General features: G+C 36.8%; 1 protein-coding gene and 1 long non-coding RNA gene across 2 annotated transcripts; one reads left to right on the top strand and one right to left on the bottom strand.

The window, feature by feature from the left end:
* Positions 1–2195: 2195 nt before the first annotated feature.
* LOC104756454 (uncharacterized) lies at positions 2196–3320 on the top strand. Its single transcript, XR_762304.3, has 2 exons — positions 2196–2861; positions 2950–3320. It is a non-coding gene; the product is annotated as an uncharacterized LOC104756454 (long non-coding RNA).
* A 1441-nt stretch (positions 3321–4761) lies between these two features.
* On the bottom strand, positions 4762–10534 carry LOC104756453 (uncharacterized). Its single transcript, XM_010479051.2, has 9 exons — positions 10069–10534; positions 7639–9890; positions 7313–7551; positions 7070–7228; positions 6790–6969; positions 6384–6578; positions 6199–6297; positions 5491–6120; positions 4762–5390 (listed from the first exon to the last, which is right to left on the bottom strand). Exons 2-9 carry the CDS (start codon positions 9845–9847, stop codon positions 5028–5030), a joined length of 4074 nt encoding a protein of 1357 aa, XP_010477353.2. The 5' UTR covers positions 9848–9890; positions 10069–10534; the 3' UTR covers positions 4762–5027.
* Positions 10535–10581: the final 47 nt, after the last annotated feature.

Genomic DNA, 10581 nt, shown 5'->3' with positions numbered 1-10581 from the left:
AAAAAGGAAAATGATGAAGAATGAAAGAGAGTCAAAATGTCACATGGTGGTCCAAACTCCAATCACAGATCAAACGTGCAATGTATTGAGCCTAATCCCTCAACATCGATCCTCATGCAACATGCTTCTTACCACCAACAACGGCGGGTTTTTATTTCTATTTGTCATATGAATTGAAATATAAACCAGTGTATATATGTGTCCCATCTCCATATATTCTAATTCTATTCTATGCTAAAGGTTTTTCATATACAATGATTGGAATTTTTTTGTGAGAGGAAATAATTTGCAAATTCTGAGTGCATTTACACGTACGTATATAAACTATATATATATATGCTAGCTCTCGAATCTTCTTTCAATGTTTTATGGAGTTTGGAATATATAATCTAATGTAATTTATCGGTATGCCAAGATTGTTTTTAAAAGTATGACAAGAAAAAAAAGTTAGGTTGTATTATAAAGTAATTAATCTTTGTTGATATATAACTTTTTGACTAGTAATATTGTATAACAATTTTTTTTGAAGAAACCATCATGATATAGTGTACATATTATCAACGTCACCTTTTTTATTTATTGAAAAGGGTTTATAACGTCAACTAGAGGTCAGCGACAGCTGTTTGTGCACATAATCTACTAATTATAACAAAAAAGAAAATGTAGTTTAAGATCATAATATATGTAAATTGAATTGGAAAAAATGTCATTTAAATCATGAACTTTCAAATTTTGGCCATTTAAACCATGAACTTTGTTGTAGGCCATTTAAAACATCAACTTTTGTTGATTAATTTTTTTAAACATGAAATTTTGTTGACCAAGCCAAAAAAGACATGACGTTAAATCTGATAGTTGACCTACTAACAGACGTTACTTTGCCATTAATCACACCATTACTAACAAAACGACGTCGTTTTAATGGAAGTTTTAGTTCGAGAAAATATCATTTAAACCATGAACTTTTAAATATAGGCCATTTAAACCTTGAACTTGTAAATGTATGTCATTTAAACCATGAACTTTCAAATTCTGTCATATAAACCATGAACTTGCCTTGGGCGTTAGGTGAAAACTAGACAACCTGAAAATTTTGGTTATCGAAGCAAAAGTATATAACCCTAACCGGCTAAACCGTTTAACCCTTAGTTTAGTTTCTCTCTTCTTTCTTCGACTCTGCCTCATGATGCGATTCTGAAAAAGAGAATGAAGAACATCAATTCATCCTTTTTTTCGATCTTTGTTATGTATTCTGTGTCTTTTTTTATTTGTTTTGAGTTTTTTTAATTTATTAGGACACTACACTAGAGTTTGAAGGATTGATCATCTTGTTTTAAGACACTACACTAGAGTTTGAAGGATTGATCATTGTATTCATGTATTATGGTTTAAATGACATAATTTTGAAAGTTTATGGTTTAAATGATATACATTTATAAGTTCATGGTTTAAATGACCTATATTAAAAAGTTCATGGTTTAAATGATATTTTTTCGAACTATAACTTCCATTAAAACGACGTAGTTTTGTTAGTAACAGAGTGATTAACGGCAAAGTAACGCCTGTTAGTAGGTCAACTATCGAATTTAACGTCATGTCTTTTTTGGCTTGGTCAACGAAACTTCATGTTTAAAAAAGCTAATCAACAAAAGTTGATGTTTTAAATGGCCTACAACAAAGTTCGTGGTTTAAATGGCCAAAATTTGAAAGTTCATGATTTAAATGACATTTTTCCCAAATTGAATTATAACTTGAAGCATTAGTATTAAGTCTTATATTTTGTATCGAGTCTCATGCATAGTTTGTATCAAAATGTATGGTAGATGAAAATATCGTTTTTGTTATTACCCCGTGATTAAATTTAAATTTGTGAATAAAAAGTTTAAAATCAATCAAACACAACATGTACGTTTTGATAAATAATGCATATGTACGTTATAAAAGAAGAAATTTAATGAGTAAACTCATTCGTACAGATTCCAACCATTTTTGTTTGTTTGAATATATTTCGAGTGTAAGGTTCATTGGACGTGGTCATGAGTCATGAATATATGTAAGTACAATAATTTTCCATTATCATAACCACTTATTTCAATCGACTGTTCTCTGATGTGAAAACCTCGGATCTGACAACTTATATATTTTAGACAGAAAAACCATATAAATCAATCAAAAAAGTGAAACTTAGAAGGTTTATGCGATCAAAACTCAAAAAAAAAAAGAGAGTAATGAGGCAGGTATATATGCCACGTGTTTTGTGAATGTAAAAAGATTCGACTGAGAGGGGTATTGAAGTTGGTATTTTAAAAGATTCTAGAGTATTTTTAAAATCATTTGTTATTCAATTGATGATTTTTAAAAATCTTTTAAAATCCTATGTTATTCAATTTAGATTTATGTAAAATCATTTAAAATAATATACAATACCTTGTTATTCAATTAATGATTTATAAAACTTACTTGAAATCTACTGTTATTCAAAATATTACAACTTTTAAAAAAACTGCTACTTTGAATGATTCTAAGAGATTTTGATTTGTTTTTTAGTTGAAAATGCTTCCCCTCAAAATCATACCTTTTGAGGTAGAATTTTACAAGAATTTATAAGAAAAAACTGTATTTCCTGGAAATTCAAAATTGAAACATAAACAGCCTCACCTCATCACGTCCTCTTCACCACTCCCCACTCCGATCCCACCACCGGAAAATTCGATTGCTTCCTCTCTCTTGTTTTGCATTTGGCAGTCTCAATGGGAGATTTATACACATGACTGAAGATCATCAAGTGATTAGCTTGCCCGAGAGAAAATGATTCCAAGATGCAGGACTATCATTGAGAGATGGAGAGAATCGGATCTTTCGTACTAGCTCAATTAATTAAACATGCTCTAGTGATTCCATCTTCATTGTAACAAAATCACCAAGTCTGATTTGATAATTTTGTTTCAGGTATAAACCTTGCAAAGATGCTTGAAGACAAATTTCCAAAGCAGCAAGATGGCTGTTTAAGTGCAGAGACATATATATGTCTGTGCATATCGATCAATCTAGTAAAGATGTATTTGCTCAATTGACTAGGTAACATACACGTAATAAGTTTGTCCCTTGTTCTCATTCTTTTTTGCTTATTCTAATAAAACGTAATAAGTTTTTGCTGCTGTTTGCCCCTCTGTTTTGTCATCTTCTTCTTCTTCTTGTGTTTTTTTCTTTTTCTTTTCTTCATCTTCTTCTCGATAACTCCTTTTTTTTGCTGCTGTATGGTTGCTACTCTCTGTTTTTGGTAGTCTTAATGAGCTCTTACTTATTATTTTTTGGTTAAACTCCTCTGCTCTTTTCTTTGCAAGTTACAACAAATCTTTTCCACATTAAACTCTTGTCACCTCAAAGACAATATACAATACTGCACAACAAGCAACACACATGTAAACCAATCTCCTAAGCTTACTTCTCATCAATCTAATCCCTTGTTAATCCAGAAAAATAAAAACATGGAACATAAGATTGTTTTGGTAGGCTATGTTTTCCATGTGATGATCATGATGGGATGGTGGTGTTTCTTTGCTATTATCATCGCTAATGCTATTGTGATTGGACGGCGTATTACCGTAGATATTGTCGTTGAAGTTGTTGTTGTGATGGTGGTAATTGTGGTTGTTGTGTACATAGTCGCTGAAGATAGACGTGAATTGCTTGTCATTAAACCTGTCAAAGTGGTGGTTTCCGACCCTGGAGGCAGGTGGTGCAAGGTAAGCGATGGATTCGCTGATTGAACAACGATCAGTCTCATGACAAATGATGAGAAGTCGAGAGCATCCGTCATCGTCATCTGAATTCTAAAGGCAATTTTTTTTTATAAAGTACCCTAAAATCTCTCAAAATCTAACTATAAAATCTCACCAAATCACAAAGTATTTTTAGAAAAATATATAAAAACTCTAATAAATAACCAGAAATCTTCTAAAAGCCAATCAAATCTTGCAAAAACCTAAAATATTCAAATCCCACCAAATCTCCTAAAATACAAGTTCAATACCCCCTCTGAGTTTGAACGCAACTATATTTCTAATCTAGTTTTCATATTACTAAACTAGTATAACGAACTGATTTATCTTCAGTAAATAGGTAAGTACTAAGTAGGTCATGGGAATGGGTCAAATTTAGTTGTTGAGTCAACAACGTTGGGATAATTTTATTTTTTCAATTTCGGAACTTCCATATCAATATTGTCGGTGAAAATGTGAAAACAACGAGTCCACGTCAAATTAAAAAAAGATAATACGAGTCATCTTTAATCGAAGAGCTAGCATTCGATCGTATCAATTGGTCATTGGTCAATTGCGTTCTAGGCAAATTACTGCGACTAGCAGTTCTTGTGCTCATTATAGAATGTTGTTCCAAAGATTTGATCCCAGAGATGAATTTATGATGAGGATTGGAGATGGGAAAGCATAAGATTGAATCCAGTGTTGAGAGTCTAATGTTTCTCCGCTCTGTCCTTTAGAGAACTAGGAACCCCTATATATATGGACGATCTCCTCGCACTGATGAGTTACGAGGAACCACCCCGGATCACTTATATGTGACAAGAACGAACAAGTCTTAGAACTTCAAGTGACAGCTGAGAAACATGATCAGACTCTTTCTCCATCGTTGATTAAGTGCTACATTGTCCTCTCCTATATTTTTATTCGTAATTTATACTATCTTTCAATATATATATATATATAAAAAAAAAAAAAAAAAAAGAGAAGACGTCGCTGCTTTAATAATATATCATGGTATATTGAAAAAATAAAAAACCGGAATCGTGCTTCTTAGACATATACCCAGAGCCAAGCAAAAGCCAATCTATGTCTGTTGTTTGTGTGAAATCAATGAATCAAAGCTTCCACTTAAAAAGAAAAATAAAATAAAAAAAAAGCACCAAACACAATCCAAACTAATTTATATGAGCCAAAAAAACATACTATAAAAAGCACAAGGCAAAATGTGTAAGAATGTGCCATTACTTTTTTTTTTTTTTTTTCTCATGTAAACCAGAGATTTGCAGAAGAGAAGGAGAGATTAGCATTACCGAGAAGGAACAACGCGAGGATGACCACAACTATGAGTCCAATCCACATCCATTGCCGCAGTTTTCTCTTGTTTCCTCGGTTCCTTAAAGGCAGCGGAACCGATTTTGACTTGTTTTGTTTGAGAAACTGTGATGATGGTTTGTGAGATTTCTTGATTTGCTGACTCTCCTCTACGGTTTGTTTCTTTGGAATTTCGATCTCCCTTGGGGTTTCTACTACAGTCTCTGATGTCGGAATTGGGTTTTCTGTTGCTGCCTCTTCTGATGTAAATATCCCCTTTCTTCTCTCCTTCTTCCTTAGCTTCTTTTCTCGTTCCTATACAATAGAGAGTTTTCATTAGATCAAAACACATTTGCTGGAGAGGGAGAGAGAGATGATTGCAATATGCTTTATATCTGTGAAAAGGAAAAGTTACCTTCTCCCTTTCTTCTGCTTCTTTCTGAGCCTTAAGCACAGCTCTTGCTTTTGCCTTCTCCTCTCTCTTCTTCTTCCTCTCCATTGCCTCTTTCGCTTTTGCTATTTCCTCCAACCGATGCTGCTCCTTCATCTTCGCAGCTTCCTTTTGTTTTCTCTTCTCCTCTTCTTTCTTAATTAACTCCTCTTCCTCTTTGCTTAACTTAGGTGGCTCTTCTTCTTCCTTTGTTTCTGGCTTTTCCATCTCCTCTTTTCCAGAATCCAATTTCGTAACACTCGGGGGAGGCTGGTCCGCTTTGACGGCCTTTTTAGATTTAGTGGTCTGACTCTTCTGCTCAGTGGGTTTAGCAGCAGCCTTACTGTTGTTTTCAACTTTTGAACCTTCATATTTAGTGACTTTCTCTTGTTGTGCTGGAACTGGTGGAACTGCCTCATGTTTCTCTGATCTGTCACTAGAAGTTCTAAGTTTGTCTGTTCTTGTAGCATAAGTGATCCGAGGTGGTTCCTCATCAGGGCCAAGAGATCGTCCATCTAGGGTTCCTAGTCTCTTAACGGTACTCCTTGTGTTGCATCTTACATAGTATTTGCGGAACTCCTCATCATTGTTCCACATATTCATGAAATTCTCCACCTATTTAAAGACTGTAATGAGTACAAAGCCAACAAACAGGGATTAAAACCATTGTAGAAATTTGGCATCTGCTTATACCTGGTCAGAACAAAGGCTTTGCAGGGCTGCTCTGTCTTTCTTCAAAGCCATTTCACTTGCTGCCCTTGAATTATCTCTGTACTTGAAGAAATATTTGTTCTGCAATAGTAAAGTGAAGGATTAATCCCAAAACACAGATGCAAGCATTTGTAAGTTTATGTCTGCTTTCAGGTGCTCTTGGGTACCTTTTCTCGTTGTTGTTTCTTCAAATCCTGTAGGTGCACAAATGCTTCTTGGCGAACAGCATCGGCAGCTCTGAACTGTTCTTGCAGTTTACTCTGTGCTTCCCATTCCTCATCACGTTTTCTTTTAGCAGCTTTTGTGATTGCTTCGACTTTTGAGAGATCGTTTCTAAGCCCATCTAGTTCCTTCCTCAAAACCTGTTATCAGCGGAAATGTCATATCTGAACTTGGTAAATGATATCCACAAAGAAAGGATTAGATAACTGGATCACCCTGATGAACGTTATGTAAACAGAGGAAATAAAGGCCCTTGAACCGACAAAATAGATATAATCAATGTAGAGAGGTAGCAGGTATCAACTAAATGCAGATAGGACATAAAAGATGACTGCTAAGACTGCAGTGTACCTTCAAACGCTCTTCTGTTTTTTCTTTCTCATCCAATGCTTGCTTAACTTCATCCGTGGTACCCATACTCGAAGATATCTGGGCACGGCGTTGCTTCAGCTGTTTTATTTCACGCATGTATCCTTTTTCTTCAGTCAGAGATATAGTTGAGTGTTGCATCAAGTGTTCCATATTATGCACCTGATGCAGGCAGAGAAATCAGAAAGATTAGCATAATCAGGTTAGAGAAGGTGGAAACCTTAACAAGAATTAGCTGGAAAGTGATCGCTGGGAATCTCACCCTCGCATCAATATCATCAACAGACGCAGCACTCTTAACCCGGCTAATCACAGACTGAAGGGCCTCAATTTCCTGCCGTTTTGAATGCATTGCTTTTCTTGCAGATCTCTCTTCTGCCATGGCCGCCTTGTAACTGATATCATAGTCCTTAAATATTGCCTAGAAATAACCATTTCAAAAAAAATGTCAAGGGTGAAATTTAGAATAAGATGATTTAACTAAAATCTCAAAAGTGTCTCTTACGCGTATCTTCGGGATATCCGCTCTAAGAGCATCCCGACTCTTTGTTTTCTGATCGACCTGCGCTTCAGCATGGTCGAGTTGCTCAGCTAAATTTTCGTCAACATATCTTGGAACTCTAGGCAGAAAGTAAAACGGTCTTTTCTCTATCTCTACCGCTACAGTGTGCCCTTCAGAAGCATCATGCGCAGAACCTTCACAGGTCGAGGCTACTTTATCATCTGTTCTATCAACAGCATTTCCTGGACACAACAATTTAGAAAAACCGTCAACTCCAGCCTTCTCAGCCTCAACACATGGCAGAATTTCATTTTCAATTAACTTATTACCATCTTTGAATTCAGCAGGTTGGCTGTCCACAGAGTCTTTAGCTTCTGTAGTAGATGTAAGCTCATTAGATTCAAGATCCTGTGCACAGATCTTGATTTCAGATGCAACTGAGGCAGTACCGACTTCCTCATCTGCATTTATCGAAGATTTTTCTTTGATGTCCGATTCTTTCATCTCAGAAACTTCTTTAGGTGGTATGTCAACAGGTGGGGTCTTCGTCACATTCACTTCTGAACCACAACTGACTTCTCTGTTTATTTCACCAAATTCAATAGTGGATGGAGCAATATGAGGTTCAGAGCATTCTTCAACTGATTGCGCAGCTTCAGATTCCGTGGCAACAACACCCGTTTCGCCAACCACTCCTTCTGCTGAGCTTTCTGCCAAGTCAGAGACAGCGGCTTTGGAATCCAACAAGCTCAATGGTTTGTTGATGTTTGTCGAGAGAGTCTCAGCACTCTCATGGGATGCATTCCCAGAAAGATCCTCCGTAGGTGACTCTTTCGCTTCTTCAGCAGAGTTTAGACAAACATCACCACCAACATTTAAGTTCCTCTCGCTGTTGTTTTCTTGAACTTTCTCATTAGGAGCATGTTTGACATTCACATTGGCCACTTCGTCCAACTGAGCACTACAACCATCTTGAATCTTCTGGTTCGTGTCAACTCCATGATTCTCTGATGAATTTTGACTTTTGCTGTCATCGCTTACATTTACACTTGTGTCATTCCCAGAAGGCGCGTTCTCATGTAGCGCATGGGATGGTAGTTTTTCAACAAGCCCAGAAATCTCATCACGTTCTGGTTCCTGCTGGTTGGTACAAGATAAGCCATCAGAAATAGCAGCTTCTGAAACATTCTCTTTGGCAACAATAACAGCATCGCTTCTTTCTTCTGAAGCAGGGGCATCGAGAAGCTCCTTAACTTCAGATTCTTTGTGTTGTTTTCCATCTTGATCATAAGTAGGATCACTTGCATCTTGAGATTCTGGATGAGCGTTTATAGCCCTATCAGCCACGGAGACATCATCAACAGCTCCAATTTCAGCTTCAGATTCCGATTTGATATTACCATTTTCAACTACACTATCTATACCAGGAGTGTGGGCATCCAAGCTTGCGGCAGTAAGAGTTTGAGTCTCAGCCGGGACATCACTACTTACCTCTGATACAGCAACCTCCACGGATCCAGAGTCTGGCAACACATCACCTTCGGAAGCATTGACTTTCTCCGCCTCTGAAGTAAATGGAACATCACCAGTTTTCTCTGACTCTGATTCTATTGGAGGATGACCATTTTCAACAGTAACAGATTCTAAAACTGCTACAGATTCTGATCCATTGATGGTATCAGCTGGATCTGCTAGCGTAACTTGTCCCAAACCCATGTCTCCATCATCGGGGTAAGTTGGAGAAACCTTAGCGCTCACCAACTTAGACACCCTTCCCTGATCTGAGTCAACTGGGTCCTTTGCTACATCCTCGTTATGTTTAAGATCTTCAGAAACATCAACATCAACATCAGACTTTTCTTGCGTTACAATAATGTCCCCTTGATGTCCCTCCACATCTGTTTTAATATCAGATTCAATATTATCTTCAGGCTTTTCCTCAGCGATATTCTTTGTCAGATCCCTGGGTCCAACTTCAGAATCTTGAAGTTGTTGCTTCACTTCCTCTGTAGATTCCAATTTACCCTCAACCTCTTTTTCCAGATGCCCATTACCAGGATTCTCTTCATCAACGCTTTTTTCAAGAGAATCTGACTTTGGGATGATCCCAACGACCTCCTCCTCGGGTCCATCATCTACCTTTTCTGGTTCAGACTTTTCCAAGGTTTGACTATCTTGAGAAACTCCCGAAACAACATCATCGGCACTACTCATAGCCTCCTCCACCTTGACATCCCCAGAATTCACATTATCTCCAACCTTGAGATCTTTCTCATCAACATTGAGATCAACAGGCTTAACAGAATCAGAATCATCTCCTACGGTATCATTCTCCGTAATGAAAACGTAAGAACCATCGGTGTCGTTCCCGTTCCCGTTGCCATTATTACCGACATGGCTGATCCCATTCACCACGACGTCGTCCTCTTTGGTCGTCGTCGGAACTACAACAACCTCCTCCTGTTTAATCTCAGTCGCATTCTCGAAATCAACCTTCACCGACACCTCACCTTGCTCTCTCTCCACCTCCACCGGCATTTTTTTTTCTTTCTTCCACCGACGGAATCACGAACGATATAAGCTAATCAAAAAAAAAAAAAAAAACGCGTACGAATAGATCAGATCAAACGAAATTGCAGCCAGATCTAACAATTTAAAAAAAAATTCAAGAACCTAAAAAAAAATAACTAAACCGACATGGACGGAGATCAGAGAAAACAAAGTTCCGGGGGAAAAAAAAAATCGATTTCACAACTAACCTTGAGATCAGGCTTTAACGCCGGAGATTTCGAATGCTGAGAGAGTCAGATCGGTAAGAAAGACAATGCTGGCGATTAACGGAGGTTGATTTTGAGGAATTTTGAAACCGAGCAAAAGAGAGAGAGAGAGAGTAGTAGAAGAAGAAAGAGATGAAGAACAAGAAGAAGAAAACAGCTGGCTTAAGAGAGAGATGAAGGAGGAGGAGGAATTAAGGAACGAGAGAAGCCTCTTTGTTGAACAGAGGGCTTCCTTATTCAGATTTTTTTTTTTCTTTTATTATATATATTTCTTTTTATGTTATTAACATAATGTCTGGAATTTTTACATTAGAGGAAGAAAGCACAATAAGTAAAATAAACAAATTAATTACTAAAAGATAAGGCGTATATGGTAGAAACACGTAAATCTTGGGAGGTCATATTTATCCAAAAATTAACATAATTATCAGTGCTAATTTAAAACTTCAAGATCTGTTTATGATTACCATCATTATTCATAATGAGTACTACCAT

The sequence above is a fragment of the Camelina sativa genome, chromosome 17 (genome assembly GCF_030686135.1).
Source record: "Camelina sativa cultivar CO46 ecotype springtype chromosome 17, ASM3068613v1".
NCBI lineage: Eukaryota > Viridiplantae > Streptophyta > Magnoliopsida > Brassicales > Brassicaceae > Camelina > Camelina sativa.
This window is presented reverse-complemented; position numbering and strand designations above follow the sequence as displayed.